We start from the raw sequence: 22,956 nt of genomic DNA on the forward strand, positions 1-22,956 counted from the left end.
ATCAGTCTAATGTGCCTGAATTTTCAACGTAGAATGGACCAAGAAAACGAATGTTTCTCTTTGTTGAGAAAATTCAAACCCATTAGATTGAAGTATCACCTATTTCCAACAACTTTATCCATTTTTCATTTTTCGCCGTCAGCACTAAGATAACCATATTTATATTGTGTCTCACTTTTGAATCACCCTGTATATACGCGTTCATTTATACTGGGTGAGTCTGTTAAAAGAGGCTCCGTGGAAAATGTGCTCCTTGCATGTAGGCAGCCCTGGTACACCGAAGAGAAGAGCGGGGTAGAGAACAGTCCAGGATATCCGTGTCAAGCAGTTTAGACAACTTGACATAAACGTAAATGAATGAAACCTCTTCTGTAAGTACAGTACAGTGTGGCAACAACCTGCATAGAGGATCCGTTGACCCCGAGGCACGTGTGCAGACGATACCACATGTTCTCAAAAGCACGGGCGGGGTCATCCTGCGGGATGGCCTGGATAGCTGTGATAATGTTGTTCTGGAGTTCTTAGAGTGTGAGAGGGTTATTGCTATACACCTGTCCGTTTAGAGCTTCCCACAAGAAGAAATCACAAGGTGATAAATCTGGAGAACGAGGTGGCCAAGGTTGGTTCGTGCCACGTCTGATGACGTGATCAGGCGGGAACACTAACTCAATGCGCGCGATCGTTGCACATGCTGTATGCGCCGTAGCTCCATCCTGCTGAAAGTAAGCGTTCCTTCGCTCATCCTCAGTCAGTTGTTCAACAAACACGCTGAATATGTTACTGATGTAACGAGCCGAGTTTACAATCTCATGTAAGAACACTGGGATGATGCGGCGTGACGACACGGCACACCAGACACCGAATTTCTGTGCGTGCAGTGGAACCTTCATGAACACGTGTGGATTGTCACCTGACCAGTGTCGCGTGTTCTGGGAGTTTATGTAGCCTGACAGATGGAACCATCGGAGATGAACAAGTATCCATCCTGCAGCACCTCTGGAGCAATATTGGACAAAAACCACTCACAAAACAGCACGCGAGCTGCCTTGTCCACATCCCGCACCTGATGCATCACGGTAACTTTGATTGCGTGCCAGTTCAAGTCCTGCTTCAGGATCCGCATAGCGGTTGACTGGGACACCTGCGACTGTTGTGCCAAACGCTGAGATGATTTTCGTGGACTGCGTATCATTAGCTGCGCTGCGTCGCCCACCTTTGCCTCAGTGCGGTCTTGGACGCACTTTTGCAATTAGTTTTTGCATTACTGATTTGGTTGGGGCCTTCGCTGGAACTCCATTCACTGGGAACTCCGTCGTAAACAAATCTGCACACTGTTTTCAAGAACCGAGGCGTGCATATGTCTCGACAACAAAGATACACTGCTGCACCGTTAACATCATGCTGACCCACCGAACCACACTCACAACTTTCCTCGCAGCTCAACTGCACTCAACTGACCTGCACGCTGTCTGCCTCAAGGTCACTACTGGACACTTTCTTTTCAATCCCCCTCTATGTCAAGTTGTCGAAACTGCTTGGCACCGATATCCTGGAATGTTCTTTACTCCGCTCTTCTCTTCGGTGTACCAGGGTTGCCTACATGCAAGGAGCACATTTTCGACAGGCCCTCTTTTAACAGACTCACCCAGTAGAACACTTGCATTGCTTTTACAAACTAAGTTGTTTGGTTTGAGTTGCTGTTTTAAGTCCACTTTATGCACAGTAAGGCTAATCGGGACTGGACCTGCAGTTTAAAGTGGGATCCGAACCACTTGTGCCTCCACCGGGTATCGAACCCGGGACCCCTTGATTACAAGGCAAAGACACTACCACTGCGCCATGGGGGAGGCCCTCAAACTAAGTTGTATATCAACTCGTGCAATATCATGTTTAAAAATTCAAATACGCTTGATGTGTTTGCAAAATATTTTGAAGGAATATTCGAATTCCCAGTATTCTCTCTTGCTTCTACCGCAGTCTACATCCTGTATGCCAGTCGATTACCAGACACGTAGCCAGGAGAAGGCTCGGGAGCCGAAGCCCCACCCACCGAAATCTTAGAAATTTCTAATTTAAATAGTGTAGTGGTGATTAATTTTACTTTAGTAGCAGGATTAAAAATCTTGTATAATAAGTTGTAACATACTGAGAAATTGATCTTCAGGGCTTCTACCCACACTTTTTCGCCTTTTGATTTTGGTTGCTGATAAGGGATGAGCCCCCTCCGAAATAAAATTCTGACTACGGGCCCGATAATTACATAATTTTCTACGTACGTGCATTCTAATGACTTATTATCATGTGTCTTTGAATGGTCAGTAGTTCTCTCTGTACTTTTTCCAATCAGGTGACCAGTAAAAACCGCAAACTAAAGTGTAAATCACCAACCCTGAGACCTTCTGTAAACAAACGGTCTCACCGATTCGATGTATCACTCCGCGTCAGTTGATTCATGACCGCAATCATCTGCTGTTACACTCATAGTTCGCCGCACCTATTCATTTTATATAAGAGCCAAAATGGATGTCTAACAGAAATGTTGTTGAATTAAAAATTCTCAAATCTTATTTTCTACTGTTTTATAATAACCTGTCCCATTGTATATTTACTAACAAAAATATAGTACGCTAAATTTTCCTTTGTTATCAGTGACAAAGCAAAGATAATCGTAAGCATATTTAAACTATATTTTATTTCTTAGGCTGCGGTGGCTCAGTCGAGTCGACCTCCGTCGCGGAGTGGTTAGCAGAGCGCGCTACAACGCTAGGGGTTCCGGGTTCGAGTCCCGGGTAAGGCATGGGTATTTGTGTTTGTCCAGATGATAAGAAACTGAGAAACTGTAAGAATTGAAAAGTGTAAAAGTGAGAAAAAGTGTGAATGGTGGGGTATACCTCCGTGTAGGGGGTATTTCCTTTAAAAAAAAAAAGTCGGTAACGCGTCTGACTACCATGCTAAAGGTCCCGGGTTTGATCCCCGGCCGGTTCAAATCCGGGAACTTTTCTAACGATGGAAGCGGCCCCGGCGCCCACCCAGCGTCGAATAATATGGGTACCTGGGGGAAACCCTGGGGGGTAAAGGCGGTCAGGGGCGTGATGCTGATCACATCACCCCCACTCACGACCGGATCAAGAAAGTGTGGGTCGTTACCCCCACACCTTCTATACGCCTTCATGGCGTGGTGCTATGCACAGGGGACCACTTTACTTTTTTTTTTTACCTTTTTATTTTATTTCAGTATTTCACTCACACCAAAACATTTCTCTATATTGTTGACGTGTATTCTGGTGGCAGAACGAAAAGATCGCCACTTTTTCAATCAGACTAAAATCGAAGGCATGCCGAGAAAAATGAAACGTTCATTCTTCCTCTTCACTTTACATTTCATAAGTCACGACAATACCCAAACTGTTGAGACAGGGGGAAAATATGTATTTTTAATTCAATGGAAGGTGTTCACTTACTGCCAAATCTTCGTCTCAGCTGTCTTCGGATTCACTTTCCCTGTCGCTGACTTGGATAACAAATCGTTCAAAATTCAAGTTCTCAGTTAAATTGTCCACATTTCACAGTTTTCTCTGTTCTTTTTCAATAACGTGTCGAACTGCATCTGCCCAGTTGATAGCTGAAATTTGAGCAATGCCACTCTTTGTCAGTATCTTTACTTCTTCAAGCTTGAATGTTTTGTTGTTCCTGGGAACGTACCTTTTGACTTGAGCCCATATCAGTTCAATGGGATTGAGGTTACAGTGGTAAGGGGGCAAGCGCAACACAGTGCGCCCCGCTCTCCTTGCCATTTCGTCTATCACGAAACTATCGTAGCTTGGCTTCAAGTGGGAAACTTGATCCAAATGTTCCAACTTTAATGAATCAGCTGAAAGTACGCCACCTTTGCCACGTAGCCATTCTAAAATATCACCTTTCCTCCAAGCAGTGGTCGGTGATTTTTCGCATTTCACGCTATGATAGGGAGCATTGTCGAGCACAATAACACTGTCCGCATTAAGTTTAGGAAGGACAGACGAAAACCACTCTTTAAAAACATCACCTTTCATGTCTCCATGGTAATCGTCAGTCGTCTTGTACACAAAAATAAATTCCGCACTTTCAACAAAGCCATTTTCACTTCCAATGTAAGTGATAATGAGTCTTTTGCCTTTTCCTGATGGTTGTTTAAGTCCAGTTGATAGTCCTTCGAGGAAAGCTTGCTTCTTTGAGGTTATAGTGCTATCATGCCACACCTTGCTTACAGTGCGCCCCGCATTCAACCACGTTTCATCCAAGTAATAGATTTTCTTACCTTGGTTTCGTAGTTCCCGAATGGATCGGAGGTATTTTCGCCGCCAAACAACAATATCATTCCTATCAACGAGTGCTTCTTGTCGGTTCCTCTTTCCAAAAACAAACCCAACATCCAGCAAGAAGCGGTTTAACGTAGACACACTGAAACTTGGAAGATCTTCATCATTATTGACTTCAGTTAATACCTTTTTCAAAGTAGGTAGTTCTTGGTTTAAAAAGAAAGAATGCACTTTGCGCCTTATTGCACTTATTTCGAAATCGTCATACTTATTAACATGAGACACAACTTTGTGTTTTCTTTTGGGAGACACAACTTTCCCGGTCATTTTTCTCTATTTCAAAACCCTTAAAACTGCAGACACTGACACACCACTGCACTGGGATACCAACTTAACCACTCACTTCTTTTACTGGTTTCTCAGGATACCGCTGACAGAACGTTACGTTTCTCGCCCCTTTTCAAAGGCTGCCCTTGTTGGTGCTTTGAAAACAAGCTCGGAGAACACGGAGACCTTCCCGCACGCATAGAACTTGCCATGTTGAAAGTGGCACTACTTCCATGCTGTTCACATTATTATTTTTAGAAAATAACCAATGTTATAAAATATCATTATGTACACAAATCTCTAAGCTCATTGAAAGTTACAATGCATATTCCTACACAATGTTCACACTTATCTTGCCTTGCCATGTCACCAAGTTATTTTACGAAGTGCACTATATTTGGCGGAACAAAAATCGTTATTAGGATGCTTGTCAAAGTTTCCAACCGCAATAAATTTACGAACTTTCTTTGTTTTGTTTTGATCATCATCATCAATATATTTATTGGACTTACAACATTGCATATGGCTGTTTATGCCCATTATATATTTTATTTACATAAGATACAATTTACATAATGTCTACAAACAAATTTCAAATACACTCCTATCTATATCAAACCTTAGAAATATACATTACCATGTTATATCATTTTGCTTAAAAAATGCAAGTAAAATATATTAAATTCGCATGCAAGAAAGAAGCCAAACTTATGGGAAATGACTACTGGTGCAAAGAGTTAACCATAAAGGTGAAGCAATAAGTACAAAAGAAAGAGCATTGGGTTTAAAGTGAGACGTCATTTGTTACAGTGTATCCCATTCTACAAATTGGCCGTTGTTTTATCTTACGTAATGAATCCTGTAACAACACTGGATTTTCGTGTGGATTATTTTACTTCTATTAGTTTGCAATGCTTTCTGCATGCACGTGATTTTGTTTACAGAAGGTCTCAGGGTTGGTGATTTGAACTTTAGCTTTGAACGAAAACAATTTGTGTATTTTAAGTGTAATTTTGATCCAAAATATAAATAGTGTTAAAACAGTAAAACATATTCGTCAAATAATTCAGAACAAACTTCATGTTTCTACCACTCTTACATCCGATCTGATGTTAAGCTCTGTAAATTCTCCTTTGACGAAAATTTCATTACTGTGAACTATTTTGAGCTTTTGGGACTGTAGTGTGATATCCGAAGCTACCCACAGAACACATTTACGAAATTTCCTCTTGTTACCAATTTTTTCTCACTCCGGCGAAATCTTGCATGTGCATTATTGTTCCTGTATTTGTGAACGATACGAAAAGTTTCTGGATAATAGTCTTGATATTTCTAGGGCGTGAACTACAAGCTCACTGGCTCAATTTGGAGACCACTTTTGCCAAAGAAATGAAAGCGAGAAATGACACAAAATCAGGTCAGGCACCAACGAAACGTCGAAAGTACATTTACTTCGACAAACTCCTCTTCCTGGCAAGAAACGCTGACCAGATGCAGACAACTAACAAGGTGAAGGTCGAAGATGAGAGTGACGAAGACGAACAAGTAGCCGGACATTCATCACCAATACTGATCCATGGTGTTGAGCATAACAACATGGCGGTCGGAGCTAATCATGATGTCCAGCAGTCACACCAACAAGCACCAAAGGAGGAGGATATGGATTTTGCACTGTCCCTTGTACCCATGCTTAAGGGACTGCCTAAGGGACAGAAGATCGACGCCAGGATTGAGATTCTGCAGGTGTTTCGCAGACTCGAGCACATGAATCGATGCAATACCACACCTTTTACATATTGCAACTTGTACCAGGCAAGTCCATATTGGCACATGCAGTCAGCTCTCTCTATGATTCCAATCTCTTCACCATTTTTCCTTCATCCTGTTCATGGTACTTCCTCGCATTTACATCAGCTTCAGAATTCACTTCAGTATCGACAGTATTCTCACCACCATCAGCAGAATTCTCAGTACCATCAGCATTCTCAGTACCATCAGCAGAATTCTCATAATCAGCAGCAGAATTCTCATCATCAGCAGCAAAATTCTCACCACCAGCAGCAGAATTCACGTCAGCAGCTGAATTCTCAGCACCATCAGCAGAATTCTCACCATCAGCCACAATCAACTTCAACCAAACCACACGAACCTCAATCTAATGTTTCATTCTCATGCATGATACCAGATCACACAGAGTGTATTGTTATTGATACATTGCCTTTGCCACCACAACCATAAGAAAGTGGAAATTGTAAGAAATCACATGTATTTGCACTTTTGACCATTAATGTGCAGTTAAGTGTAGAAATTGGACTCATTAATTAACAGTGCTTAATTATGTCAGAATATAATATCAGTAAAAATTACCATAATTTTACCGATAAATCATTTCTTATACTTGTAGAATATCATTTTGTCATAGTTTTATGATACAGAAGCATAAATTAATGTGCAAAAATGCTCAAAATGATGACTTAAGAAAAAAAGAAAGAAAACTTATGAAGAATGAATCGTATGGATAAATCAACCAGAAAACTGTTGTAAAACAATACCAAGCACTATGTGACACATGACTTATTTACATAGCTGCCTGCTTTTTTTAAAAATACCTTCTGTTATTGCTTGACACTTTTAGGACTTTCAATGGTAGTTCCTTACCCGTAATAATAATGTACTTGTCACATAATAAATAATTAATGCACTTTTAGTATGATTATCGATACATTTTCAGTTGGTATGTATCGCTACCAGTTAAGATTTAATGTAGACACATCTCTGATCAAAATAATTATTATCTGTAGTTGTTTTTTTTTGTATGGAATAGTTTGAACACTTATACTACGATTATAGTTCATAATATATTATGCTATTCCATTGCTTATGATTATGAAGAAGGAGTATAAACATTTCACCTATTAAATGTAAGTAACTAACAAATGCAAAGTAATAAACATGTTAACACTATTAAGCAATTTTCAGTTTTGTCAGCGGTTCGGCACTCTCTGCATGTCTTTCCCAAGTTTCACAAGCAAAACAAAAATGTCTTTCACCAAGGTAATAACTATTTTTGATTGAATAATGAAATTGTTAACAGTAATGACATTTTGACTGGTTCAAAAACTTAAATTATTGGATTCATATTCGTATTTCACTCTTACTTGGATTGCAGAAAACAAAAAATTAACTTAAATTCTTTCATAAGTATTGTTTACTGTTCAGTTGTAAAAGTTAATAACTTTTCACTTAAATTTGTCACACGTACATTCTTGTAAAAGGATCGATGTAATAAGTTTTCTATTCTCATTTTATGTAGTCGCTTGAAATTTTTTGTACATTTTTGTCTTTAATCATGTGTTTATCCTTGAGAACATAGCCACCAATTACAGTCTGAGATCTGCCTTGCATCATATCATCCAAATGTCACGGTATTATTTTCATTGTCACTGTGTTTTCATTACCTTCAACTTGGTCTGTCCTATGTATTATTTGTCATCTCCCACATTCGATTTCGTGGCTACTCAGAGCTTTATTAAAACCTGTTTGTGCTGCTTAACATATGATTTCAAGGTTAGATGTTGTTCATGTGCAGAGTAAAAAAAAATATATCCTCCTGATTTCTCAGCAGAAACACAGCATGCGAAGTGCGTCGGAACATTGAGAAAACAGCATTGTTTAACATAGTTTAAGATTTAGCTATACTAGAAATATGCGAATAGATTACCACCTTCATGTGCGTAGTTACTGTAATTCATATGGAGCTCATTATAATTAGTGATTGTACTCAGACGAGACGAAGTCTCGGTTTCGTTCAACCGAGATAACCATTTATAAAAATCGACACGAGCACGAGACTAGACACTACGACAACTGACAATACACTGACTTATTCACGTTTACAAAGCAGATGTCTATCTGATAATCCATTAATAGAAACTCTTCTTCTTCTTTTTTATGGCTCACACCGCGTTTGCAGTTTCTAGCCAAAGTTGCTGAGTTCAGGTTCTATTGTTAATATCTATGTTCCAAACTGTTGTTGAATATCATTCACTTTCTTGGAAACACTGTCTTACTGTTCTTATGGTATAACAGTTTTGTGAGGTTATTAATTTAAATTGTAGTGTGAATCATCGTGGTTGTTTAAATAGTAAACCTATGTTTAGAAACCATTAATAGAAACTGCCAAGTGTGCTTACAGTGGAAAATGCACTTCTTGAAAGGTTCGTACTAGAGTAATGCATGGGACTACTTTATCTCGCTTGTGTTCGTTCAAGTCTCCCATCCACTTCTAATAACCTTGTCCCATCCCACCCTCGGACGTATACAATTGAATTTCATTTTAATGTGACAATAATCTTGGATATATAATGTAAAATATCCGCCTTGGTAGTTTCAGCCCACAATCATCTATTTCATTTTCATGTACCACTGCGAATTGTGGTAACATAGACTAACTACATTTTAACATGGATTATGACTATGTTCACTTAAGTTTCAATTTCACTGCGTCTATCACTTCACGATCCATATTTGAGGGTATTTGAGGCAAATTACGATTATGCATGTACCAGTGGACAACTTCGAGTGTATACTGCTTGTTTTGCCTGTTCGAGCGTTATTCGCTCGAGCGTAGAAGCTCTCGATTCCGTACGCTTTCTAGCGTCATCCGTGTGAACTATTTGGCTCTCGAGAGAAATCTTCTTCTTACACCACTCTAGTTGCTACAGTCAACGACAAATTGTCCATAGTTATTTTCGTTCTTTTTTATTCTACATAAGGAATGAAAATCTGTTCATGAGAATCAGATGTTGACGTCTGCTTAATGACAATTTTATTTCAAGTCACATCATGTAAAACACACTGAATGAAAATGGCGATGGACAATTCACCTGCTGTTACTTTTGCCGTTGACTGTACCATTGAAACGAGAAAAACGCTATTAAAATATTTTTACCTCAAGGATATTTATGCGCTACAAATGTATATTGATGAGCTTTGTTGATGATACTATGAATCTCGGAACTAAAGACGAAACCGAGACGAGGGCGTGACTTGCTATTCGATTGATTGAGTGATTGAATTGGTGTTTTTCAAGTCCACTTTATGCACAGTAAGGCTAATCGGGACTGGATCTAATGTTTAAATGGGGATCCGAACCACTATGACCCTCCATCGGGTATCGAACCCGGGACCCCTTCATTACACTTACTATTCGAGACCGAGACGAGAGCGAGACAAGTATTTATAAATCTGGAAAATAACGAGACTGATATATCTGCGTTTCTTTTCGTCTTGTTCCGATCTCGTACCTACTTCAATTATATTTTTAATATTTTATTTCGCTTCGTTGTAGCTATTTCGTTTTATACAGTGGCGCAGAATTGGGGCGAGGGGGGCAGTTGCCCCTACTTTCTGCAACTTCTGCACTATGCTAAACCTTATCTACCAAGAGAAAGTAAACTGCCCTTGACCCCTCCTCCCCCAGTTTTGGAATCCAATCGCCGCAACTGGCTTTTTATATATGTAATCACAATAACCTGTAGCTATCTGTGTTGATTGAAAGTATATTGTTGTTTTATTGCTTAATTGCATATCATTTAATCGAATGTGGTTATATTCACTTTGTATAACCTTTTTCATGAATAGAGCAATGCGTTCTGTGTTCAGATTATGATCAAAATGGAATTCATACAGTTGGGTCTGTACCCAATATTGAATACGTGGTTTCTGAGTAATAATAATATTATAATGTTAATACCTTTAAGCACTAGGTTTTTCAATCATACACTAACTAACGCTGAATTATAGTTGACTTACATGTAAGGAAGGATTGTTTTGTGCTAATTTGTAATGGTGTCCAATGTGACACGTCAAGATCCTGAACATACAAAATATGTGACGGACTCGTTCGTCTCTATGAATTTCACTTTTGTACTATGTAATATCTTAGTTTATATTGTACAGTGGGATACATAAGTATTACCGTGCAAATTGTCCATCACCATGCTCGTGCACTTTATTTGACCCAATAAGAGTTTCAAGAATTAAAAGAAAACTCAAAACAAGCTGTTGACAACTTCTGCACCAGCATACATAAAAATCCATCGCTTAAAAACACATAGTATGTAAGATAAAAATTAATGAAAATAGACATGGACAATTTTCACGGTAATACTCATGGATACAACTGTATCAAGAACTCTTTGAATAATGTATCAATGTTTAGTGTGTGGCAGTAGCCATATGCTTGTCTTATCCAATGTTTTAACCAAGGAACTAAATTAAATTGATATTTTCAATATGTAAATTGTTGGTAATTTAACTTGCCTTCTACTTTGGTTACATCATTATCCTCCAAGCATCCATTCAGCAGTCTTAAGGAATCTAGTAACTTGTAAGGGGTCTCATCCTGAAACGATATAAATGAATTTCTGAACATAATCCACTTCACAATTTTGCTAATTCCTTTTTGTAACAGTAGCAGCCATACTCGTACCCAAAATTTGGAAGAGGAGGTGCAGATCGAAGTATGTGAAAAAAAAGTAAAAGACCCGCAATGACGTTGGGGCATTAGATATGACCACCAACGCTATGATAGTCTCGCAAGTAGACACACAATTGTAGAATTGTAATACTAAATATTGTAACCTGCCGAATTATGGAACCTGCCTCTCATTCATGCAGTATCAAAATCGAAATTCATGCAAAATCTGAAAAATATCCAATGTTATTCTTCGTATGTTTTTATGGGTGTCTATTGCTTAAAATATTCCATGGTTTCTTGGCCCCCTCCCCTTCCCATACACACATGGATACGGGCCTGGTGCTAATAATTTACTGATTAATGAAAATGTAACGAAAAGGGAAGCTGGGAAATTCCTTCTTTGTTACTTCGATACGTATTTAATTACTGATCCAACTTGATTCATTAACAGACATAAAACCTGTTTCTTTTTAAATTGTTTGTTACAATATTTCAGAAACGTTATGAGCCAGCGCCAGTGTACTGTAAAATAACAGAAAATTTGAGAGTAAAAGAAGAATGGAAGATGCAACAAAAAATAAATAAAAACAAATGACTCAATGACTTAATCACAATTGGATAGAATATTAAACAATCGAGCAGCGCACACTGTATTTTCTGTAAAATAATATTTTTTCATTCATATTACTGTACATGTTATACTTATGTATTATTTTATCTAGACATTTAAAGTAGTTTATAATAGAATTGGCAAATTATGGTGTCAAAAACCTTGAGACTGTACAATCAATCAAAATAAGGAGCACCTGTTTAGTTACACAAAAATAACACACTGGCAGTGGTTTTATAATAATAATAATAATAATTATGTATTTATATCTCCCTTTATAATATATGAATGGAGACAAAGATAAAAAATGAGGAAAACTAAAGATAATAATAGCAATTGTGGACATCGCGCTGCGACGCCAAGGGTCCCGGGTTCGAATCCCGCTCGGGCTTGGTTGTTTGTGAATGTCCATTCATCAATTTCATCACTCAGCCCCATCTTCGCAAATTACCCAAGAGGCACAAAACTCGAAGTAAAATAAACTAAATTAATCAATCAATCAATAATAGCAATTGTAATATAATACTAAATATAATTTCTAAGTTACAGTAATAAGAAAATGTCAGTAGAGAGAAATTTAATGTTGAAACACATACTATGGAAGTTGATACAAGAATACTTTTAATTAAAATAATAATAAACTAATAAAATTATAAAATATAATTATAAATAATACAAATATAATTATGTAAAATATGTACGTTCTTTGTTGGGGTGCACTTTTGTTTCTATGTGCCAACGGCTGATGTTCTTGTCGAAGGAATTCTTTCAATTTAATTTCAAATTATTGTTATATTGCACAATTATTATGGGCTGGTAGTGTTCAATGCTTTCGGAACAGATATACAGTAAAACCTCGTTGATCCGGACTAATGGGGGCGATACGTTACCGGTTTAACGAAAGTCCGAATTAACTGAAATAACCTAAAAGAACAGTAGAAAGTGCATTAAAACTCCATTCATAGCAACAAAACACGTTTATTATGGTGTATTTAAAGGGCATAGGTCTAAATACACTATACAGTACAGTACAAAGTCTGCGGGAAATAGAATTTCATCAGTGGTTGACTGCCTTTTCTTTGGGAAGTTCTCTTGTTGACTTCTAGCCACATTTAAAACCTTGCATTCTGCTTTTTCTTCTTCTATTTTTTTTTTTTTTACCTTTTGCCTGTCCGGATTAAGCGAAATCCGGCTTATCGGGGTCCGGATTAACGAGGTTTTACTGTAGAAAAATCTCCTTGCTCTTGATGTCTTACAAATACTGCTAGAAACAGAAAGGCTTCTTCGCAGTTTGGTATGAGCCAATTAAAATCAATCTATAGGTTCATTACTTAGCTTTAATTGGCTCTGTGCTAAATCATTACTTGCGTCGACATTGATATATTTGCTTGAAATACCGATAAGTAATTGTGAGACAAAGATATACTAGAAAATATTACAGTTTGAAATTTAACATTTGTTGTTCTGACGCCAGAAATAGTAACTTACGATCTGTCGATCTGGGAATCGCTGCTGCAGCTAAGAGTCGTTTGCAAACAAGCTCTGCCGCCCCCCATACCGTTTATCAAGAATGAAAGAAAATCATTATTTTTCTGTATTACTATTTTTACTATTAATGGCATGCAGTATTAATTAAATGATAGTTACATACAAAAAATGTAACAAAGCGATATGACATAAATTACATAAATTACATTTTAACATTTACCTTGTTTTTCAGAGAAGACTTATTTTTACTTCATTTAAGTGATAGGACACACTGGGCTCATCAACGTCACTTTCCTCACTTTTTTCCTGATTACATTTCTGTGTAAAAAAAGAACTGATTTTCGAAACCTTCATCAGAAATGCTTCCTGCTTTTCATCTTTCTCCGCTTTTCTCTTTTGGTATTGTAACCCACTGAGTCTTACTCTTTGAACTCATAATGAGCGTAATGACGTTTTAAACTTACCCCAACTAACTCACGTAGGACACTAACTCACGTAGGACACTGACACACGCGAGACGCGACACACCACTTAGTTCTTGAATAATATTCTCGAGCAACTAACAGTAGAATAGTACAACACGAAACCCCTTTAATAATGCTTGCGCCGACAGTTTTATTCTAAAAAATTCAACGCGAATCTCATGCTTTTGATATGCGGCCAATGCCGGCAGTAACAAGGAACGACGTTCCTGGAACGCAGCCAAACCGGTGTTGTATTTCAAAAACAAGGACAGGCTCCACGTTCTTGCCGCAATCGCCGACCCAGCTCAGCACAATACTGTACATTCGAAACAACAACGTCGGTAATTAAAACAACAAATTAGTAAACTAGTTCTGAGCCTGCTAGCCTATCTCTCTTAAGAAATATTCTTCGTTAACTTGTATTTACAATACAAGTACATTAAGTCACTCCATTCGTGTGTCCGGATAAAAAAAAGAGGCAATCCGAGAATTAGGTATTCCTTATAAATTTAAAACAAATAATCGTGCCGCCCCTACCAAAGTGCCGCTCTAGGAACGGGCCTATGAGGCCTATTGAGAAATCCGGGCCTGCCTTCTCCACAGATTCCCCAGATGGTAGTCTACATATGTTGCCTTCACGAAAAACTACATGTACATTGAGGTTATTTTTTACAAAATTTATGTGAAAAGTACAGAAAATGGTGACTGGCACCCATGGTCCTTCTGCCTTTTAATCAACATCCACAGTTCATATAATACGCCAATGACTCTCACAAGGGAAATTTGGCAGGTGTATAGAGGGGTACAAAGGAATAAATAATTGTTTTTTTTGTTTCAGCTAAAAAACGGTGTTGGGGGCAACCCCGCCCCCCTCAAATGTCAAGATGAGGACAAATTGACGTGGGTATCTGTGTCCCCAATGCCGTTCAACTCCCAAGTTCATTTTACACTATAGTTAGAATTCATTACATTCCTGTCTGATAGAAGATTGGGATAAATAAATACCCTCATCTTGATATTTGAGGGGGGTTTTTGCCCCCTAAAACCTTTTTTTTAGCCGAAAAATCACGTATTTCTTCCTTTGAACCCCTCTATACACCTGCCAAGTTTCATGGCAATCGGAGGGGAACACTTACATAACGTCCCTTGTCAGTACAATTACAAACAGGTAAAAGGTAAATCTACTCTGTATATGGCAAGATGCCATGTTCGGCCATTTTTGGAGATGATGTGATCAGCATCACACTCCGGCTGCCTCTACGCCGCAGGGTTACCCTAGAGCAGCTCCTTGGAAGGACTGAGATCACCCGCCTTGGGTCTCCCAGTGGGAGTCAGATCCTCTGCCACAGCGGCTCTTATAAACACAATGCTAGGAAGAAGTCAGCCCTGGGCAACCCGCCATATTTGTGGAAGAGCGCTGTCGTATGTACATGTGAACAGCAGAGCGAGTTTTTATTTAAAATCACTGATTTAAATCAATTTAAAGAAATAATTTATAGAATAATGTACATAAGGATTTTGTAGATATCAGAATAACTTTTTGTGAAAGTACATTAATATTGTAATAATTTAATGGTGCTTATTAGACTCTAAGAAAGAAAAAGAAAAGAAACAAAATATATGTACTGATGGTGTGCTCATGCGAAAGGAAATATAAACTGTAAACACATTTACATTCTTCTTCGATTTAAACTTCAATAATTGTTATCGGCAAAACTATCGAACATTTTGTGTATAAAAATGTACGAAATACTAATCATCTTAAACCGTGAATAGTGTAATTATAAATAAACTGTAAATAAACATGGCAACTGATATGTTGCAAACTATCATTAAAGAAATTGCCAAAATTTAGCTACAAAGACTACAAAATATTTTAAGTTACAATTATAGAGCCCGGAATGTTTTATTTTCACTGGAAGAAATGTTACTGAAATTATTATAGTTTCATTAACAAACTCAGTAAACATTTCCATAGTACGTTCGTATACAGTATCAGAAACAGATGTAAATATATGTATATTTACATATATACATATATTTTTTATTTGCTTTCGTCAAACTGTTGACACATTTTACAGGACCAGCTTTTCTGTAAAAAAAAACCTGTATGTATGGTGGCAAAAACCATACAAGCAATTTTAAGCATGGTTTTAAAAAACACAAAATAAATCCGATTTAAATCAAAACAATAATCAAAAACTATTTTTTACATAAAAATCATGATTTGTAGCCACCCTGCATAGTGCTAAGTTATATAAATGTGCCTTTTCTCGAAACTGTCTTGAATTTAGTTTCACAACTAGTGCTCTGAACCTCTCATGTATATATCTATGTATACATTTGACAAACATCTGTGATATTGATTAAAATAACATTTTTAATATTTTGCATTTTGAATTTTACAACTCTGTGTAAGTAGTTTAACAAATAGTAAAATTAGAGCAACAAAAATTACTCTATGATCAGATCGGGGCAGGTTTTAAGTAAGATGGGTACTTAAGTGTGTGATATGCCTCCATCGGGGATCAAACTCCGAGCCAATTAGTTGCAAGGTAACAAGGTTCCCAGTACGCCAACTGGAGGCTCATAGTAATGTGACGTCTTGTTCAAATTCGATGTTGTTTGGGACAATCCGTCACAACCCATTTTTTATTATTTTTTAAGTACTTTTTTTTTCCTGGCTATCTCCCTGTGATAGAAATAAATAACACACACTCCACAAAAGAAAATACTTACTATATATGTATATGTATATATTAAGTTTCTCAATCACGGGTGGCTGCGGTGCTGTAGGGAGAAAACCAAAAGGATCTGACAATCGAAATGGGCACAAGTCAAAACTACTAATCCCAGTTTTATTTTTTTTGGTATTAAACAGTGCGTCGCTCCAAGATCTCGCATATAGAGCCAGCTGGTCCTGAGTTTTATAGCGGGCTCGTCTAGTCCCCCCTCCCGACGAACTGACGTGTATATGAGCAACAAAAAAATACAACTCCCCTTTTTTTGTGGCCCTTGACAAAAAAATAATAATAATAATAAATCTGCTACCCAAGAAATTATACTGGAAGGGGGGAACTTATCTTAAAGAGCGCCCAGCGCTTTGCGTAATTACATGAATAGTAAGATTAGGTATTTTCTCAAAATGCTTTTTATTTGCTTAACAAGTGCAGAGTATTTAATTTCTTACAACAGTATTAACAACGTGTTCTCATTAAATAAGTCGTTTCTTACCAGAAAAAACAGTTACCAATTACCCCCTTCTTGACAGATTTTCACAAAAACATTTTTTACAATGACGATCCACGTCATCGATTCATTTTTACTTTGGATTCCCACTATCTCTTGCATCACTTATGCTACCAAAACTAAGTCCATGATCATTCCTTCTTTTGACTACATATATATACTTTGGAGGAATTAGACCCCGGCGATAGGAAATTATTATCGCAAAAAAAAAAATGAAGTTACGATGTTTTCCCCAAAAAAATTTAAGTAAAAAAAAAAGGAGATGAAAGATTAAAAAAAATGTCTATTAAGGTAACGCGATGAACTAAACCATTTTTGTAATAATACTTAACTCCATATCCGCAAGCTTCCCACGTTCTAGTCAAGGCTCACAGGTGTACCGGAAGATAAGAGCTGAGTCACGCCACTTTGACTCAGCCAGCTATCACGCCGTGGAACATCGTTGCTGGAGTTGCTGTTATCGGAATCGGCCCGGGGAGAACACTGGTTTACCCAACAAGGAAAATACTTCTACCCCGAGAAGCTCGCTAGGTGGCAGTCTCGTCGCCCCCCATGCGAGTTTCTTGGGAAAACAAACTAAGTTTCTCCGCGAACTGACAATCCCACGCATCGGTCTAATTCCTCTATACAGGGTGGGTCGAAGAATGTGGCGAAACAGGATAAACAAGTCCCGATTCACCACAGTAACAAAAGTAGCTGAGCAAAGAAATATGGAACATTTCTCTTAATAAATTGAATTTATTAGAGAATAATACATCTAGTGTGTAATTTGTACTGATATTTAGTATGAACAGGATATCAAATGTGAAAGTGTTTCAAATTTGATGAATTGTGCTTAGGAATTAAACATTAACATACAGGTTTAAGTTTTCTCTCTTTCTTCTATCAAAAACATCGGTGTTTCGCTAGGAATGATATCTTGCAGAATGGATCTTGATTCTGCTTCTTTCTCTACAACTTCCACAGTAATATATTGAAGAGTAATGGGTTGTTTCTGCTGAGCACACTTCAACATTTCACTAAACAGTACAAGGCTTCCAATTATAGATAATGCACCACCAGCCACAAACGAAACCGTGTAAGTTTTCTCGCTGTCGTAAATTGCACCAGCAATGAAACTCCCCAAAAATGCAAAAATAGACGAAACACCCAAGATGGACCCTACAGCTTGCGTTGTACCTCGTTCTCCACATATTTCAGTGCTGATAGGACCTACGAGTGAAATAAACATCCCGTCGCCCAAGCCCCATGTGGTACAGAACACAGCAAGCCATTGAAAGGTTGGAGAGTTTGGCATGCATATCATGGCTGCACCCATGATTGCAAATGCAAATTGTTGAAGATACATGCGGCTGAATTTGGAAATATCGCCCAGAAAACCAGCAAGAATTCTTCCCACAAAAGAAGCAGCATTCAAACATACTATCAGATAGTCAGAGTCTCCTTCACGGTCAGGGAACATAGATTTGGAGAAGTTCTTTATATGGTTAAAAGGTATCGAGTACCCGAAGATACATACCGATAAACCAAGTACCCATAATCTAAACTTTGTCCTTCCCCACACTTCATTATTGATGCACTCGCTCAAGCATCTACACCTGCCTGAACCGGTGTCAACGTCCCGCTTGATATCTGGATGTATCAGCGGCTTAAACACGAAGGCACACACAATCGTTAACGAGTTCAAGCACATTACAAAAATGAAGCCCAACCTTAAACCAGCAATTCGTGTTACCTCCCTGAACGCGAACGGGAAAGCTGAGCTGAATGTTGCACTTCCAAGACAGGTCACTCCATTTGCAATCCCCAAATACCGTCCGAAGTAATGCGAAAGGATACCGATTGATGGCACGTACGCTAGTGAGCATCCAATCGCAAACAATACACCATGGCTAACCAGGAAAACCTTGAATCTAGTGTGAAAAAATGCGGTTAGGCAAAGTGAGATCATAATTAGAACACCTCCAAGAAACACGGTAGGTCGAATACCCAGTTTATCAGAAACCATTCCGGACGGAAGACAGAACAAGAAAAACAATCCAAAAGTTAACGAACCAACACTTGAAATCTCAGTGTCCGCGTCTTCTTGTTTCTCCTCCTTGTAAATAGCTACTATATACTGATAGAAAACAGTGAAGTTGTTTAAGACACACATCAGAACCCCGTTACACAGGAAAGCGAAGAAAAGCACACGCCATGCTGCAAAACCACCATCGGGGGGTACAAAAATCACAATCGAATCGCAACTAATAATTGGATGGACTTTCTCCTCAGTAGGTGGATTAACATCATCTGTGTGTTTTGATTCATCTGCATCCATAGTGAGAATTTCTGCTTAAACCATTCCTTCAAATGCTGTTGTAACATGTACACATGGCATGTGTATTTACGCCAACTGTAGTTGTGAATATAGACTCAACAACAAATGTGTGTATTCAACATTTTCACTGTTTCGTGGGATTTTCGGTTTTACCACTTGACCTACACCGTACAACACACAATAGAAAAGCTGTTGATACTTCCTTTTCCCAGTAGACTTAGTTTCACCGAGCACAATTTCACATAAAAATCTAAATAATACATTATGTAAGCTAAATTGCGACAACGCGTTACAATTATATCTACACGAAATGCGATACAAAAAAGCCTTGTGATTTCCATAAGCACACTGACAGTTTCAGCCCATCACCAAGTTTTTCAAGTTTCCATTCTCTCAAATATTTGCATTGAAATATATACTTTAAGAGAAAAATGCATTAAATGTATAATATATTATTGTAATAGTAAATAATAATACTTGCAGTAACTGTATAATGTGATTCAGTTCAGATTAAAACAGGTGTCAACGGAGGTTAATTTTTTGTGTACATTTGATACATTGCTTAAAGATACATAACATGATCATGGATGTTTCTCAGTAGTACGCCAATTCGCTTCTTTACACAACATTTTTGTCTGATGTAGGTCGAATTGTGCCTTGCGAATTGCTACACTATTGAATGAGGCGGATGTACAGTGGGATCCACGAGTATTACCGTGAAAATTGTCCATCACTATGTTCATGCTCTTTATTTGACCCAATAAGAGCTTTAAGAATTAAAATAAAACTCAAAACATGCTCTTGACTACTTTTGCACCAGCATACCTAGGTACATAAAAATCCATCGCTTAAAGACACATGGGATGTTAAAAGAAAAATTAATGAAAATAGTCATGCACAATTTGCTGAGCAATACTAGTGGATCCCAGTGTATTGTTGGAATAACTACGGTCAATATCAAAGATACTAGTTTCGGAAATAGAAAAAATATATTCACAGATCATTACATAAAGTTCAATGTAATAAATTAATTAATAGAGGATTGCGCATGTGCACTAATCTCTTATACATCCAAAAATTGACATTCGATTTGGAATTTGTGCAGATGAGTCGGTTCGGAATTCGGTGAACAAGGTTGGATAAAATTGTGACTTAAAAAAGCACTTGACCTTCCGAGGAATATATTTTTTTATAATTTTAACAGCAGTTTGATGCAATAATATTCTACATATGCGTTGTTAATTCAGGTTGAATTGCATTTGGGAAGTCTTGAAAGTGTCCGCCGAGCACACCTCTATGTATTCACACTTTGATTGATGCTGTGAAGAACTCAGGTAGAAATAAATGTTAACATTTATGTTAGGTATGCTTTCAAGACATACATTCATGTACACTTAACAAGTGTAGTGCATTATTATTCCTCTATTTATCTAGGGTAGAATGGCATGAAGCGCAATTTCCGAGTCAATTTACTGCCTTGCAGTGTGTTTAATTTGTGTTGAAATCTGGCCATCCAGTCCTCTTGGTGAATGTGTGAAGTCACGCTAACAATCTAGAAATTCCATTCCATTGGATTTGCTAGTGCCGACACAATATTTATTTAAATTGGAGCCGGGCAGTGCCTTGCGTAATCGAGAGGTCCAGGGTTCTATTCCCCGATCGTGGCAGTGGTCGAATCCTAATTTAAACAGTAATTCCAGTCTGAGTATAAAGTGGACTTAAATTTTTTGAGAAAATAGGCGGCATAGTTCATCACCACTTTTGTGTGAGATTTTAACCAACTCATGTTTAGCATTACCAAATAATTTAGATAAAATCAGCACGTATAATACGGGTTACCATACATTTTAATTCATGATTTCCTAGAACGTTGCAGAAGTATTTGTTTAATCCTAAGAAACAATTCCTTTGTATAGGTATAATAATAATAAAATGATAATAATAATAATTCCTTTATTTAACCTTGCGCAGTGGTAGCGTCGTCGCCTTGTAATCAAGGGGTCCCGGGTTCGATACCTGGTGGAGGCAAATAGTGGTTCGCATCCCACTTTAAACTGTAGGTGCAGTCCCGATTAGCCTTGCTGTGCATAAAGTGGACTTAAAACATCAATTCAATCAATCAATCAATTTATTTAACCCTTGTCATGAGCTACGTAAGAAAATATAAGTATATATAATGAAATGCACATGAATACAGATAAAAAGATTGTTTAAACTAAAGGTAAAGGTAAAGTGCTTCCCTGTGCATAGCACTACGCCATGAAGGCGTATAGGGGGTGTGGGGGTAACGCCCCACACTTTCTTGATCTGGTCGTGAGTGGGTGTGATGTGATCAGCATCACGCCCCTGACCGCCTTTACCCCCCAGGGTTTCCCCCAGGTACCCATGTTATTCGACGCTGGGTGGGCGCCGGGGCCGCTTCCATCGTTAGAAAAGTTTAAACTAAAGAGAAGTAAATAATTTCAAATATACCTACAATTACGAATAGACTCATTACAGTAATATTAGTCATAAGATAATATAAATATGAAAGAACAAAAAACATTAAAAATACAAATGTGTGTGTATATATATAAGTAGAGAAATACTGAGGAAAAATACAAATGTGAATGTTAACATGAGGTTGCCATGAAGTAAATAATAATAATAATAATTTCAAGATATAAAATTCCAATAGTTACAGTTATAGAATATAAGTGTTTTGTCGTTTCTTGAGTTTAATGATTAATCAGCAGAAAATGGATCTTAGGAATAAATCTGAGCATATTCTCGTACTTCTCGATTTTTTTGGACCACGTAATTACTCCATTTCGTGTGAATAAAAAGACTGAGAACCTCCACACACATGGAGCACTTGATTTCTAAGTGAGTACCTGTTCCAGTAGTAAGCACGTAATAACTTTTGATATGATTAAAAACGGAGCAGAAATTTCCAGCAGAAAGTAACTGTAAAAGAAACTTAGAGGTACTTTTCAAGTACTGAGTTACTTTTTAAAATGATTAACTATTTCTAGGTTACTTTTTAACTAACTAACTGTAACTATAACTCGGTTACTTTTTAAAATTAGTAAGTGTAACGCACTTACTTTTTGAGCCAAGCAACTCTGTTACTCAGTTTAAAAAAGTAACTTTACAAACACTTGTAATAACTCAATAATTGAATGGGACCAATTAACATTGCCCTTTCCAGATATATATTACAAATAAGAATAGTGTGTTTATACATACAGTAGCGCTGAACACAATCACAGGTAGTAGGCACAGTGCAGCAACTATCTTAGTTCCCATTGTTTGACGTGTCTTGTGTGGGTATGTCAACATCGTGGATCTCGGTACAAACAGGCATTGTTGTGATAATTCTGTCGGAAAAATGAAACGTTAGGATGCATACAACCATATGCTTATTGTTGATTTAGTCATTCGAAGATGCGCAGCGTGTTTTATGGTATTTCTAGCGATAAGATACAATTGTGTCTACATAGGAGAATAAGTTCCAGACTTCTCGGTTTGATGCGCATTTGTTATACTAAGCTAAATGGGCCTCATAAATTGCTCCAAAGCAACAATGCTGTTTACCAAAAGATGGTGTTTCTGTAAAGATTTGTGTAATGCTCGATTTGTAGTTCAGAACACCTCTTAAATCCAAGCTATATGCCTTTTGAATGAGCGTTTGAAAACGGAATATTACACAGACTCGTGATTTTTAACTGTGCATGTCG

General features: G+C 37.7%; 2 protein-coding genes across 3 annotated transcripts in view; one reads left to right on the plus strand and one right to left on the minus strand.

The window, feature by feature from the left end:
- The window catches only part of LOC146002396 (uncharacterized), a 52,483-nt gene extending 41,614 nt beyond the window's left edge, over nt 1–10,869 (plus strand). For both annotated transcript variants that reach the window (XM_083140152.1, XM_083140151.1), the window contains exon 3: nt 5,962–10,869. In XM_083140152.1, coding sequence (XP_082996278.1) covers nt 5,962–6,863 — 902 coding nt within the window. In that variant the 3' untranslated portion in view covers nt 6,864–10,869. The remainder of the gene's footprint in view (nt 1–5,961) is intronic.
- LOC146002399 (uncharacterized) overlaps nt 1–22,619 on the minus strand; it is a 57,547-nt gene extending 34,928 nt beyond the window's left edge. Inside the window, exons 1-2 of the mRNA XM_083140156.1 lie at nt 22,466–22,619; nt 10,950–11,031 (exon numbers count right to left, since the gene is read on the minus strand). Coding sequence (XP_082996282.1) covers nt 10,950–11,031; nt 22,466–22,558 — 175 coding nt within the window. The 5' untranslated portion in view covers nt 22,559–22,619. The remainder of the gene's footprint in view (nt 1–10,949; nt 11,032–22,465) is intronic.
- Nucleotides 22,620–22,956: the final 337 nt, after the last annotated feature.

This window comes from Lepisma saccharinum, chromosome 18 (genome assembly GCF_977018435.1).
Source record: "Lepisma saccharinum chromosome 18, izLepSacc3.1, whole genome shotgun sequence".
Classification (NCBI taxonomy): Eukaryota; Metazoa; Arthropoda; class Insecta; order Zygentoma; family Lepismatidae; genus Lepisma; species Lepisma saccharinum.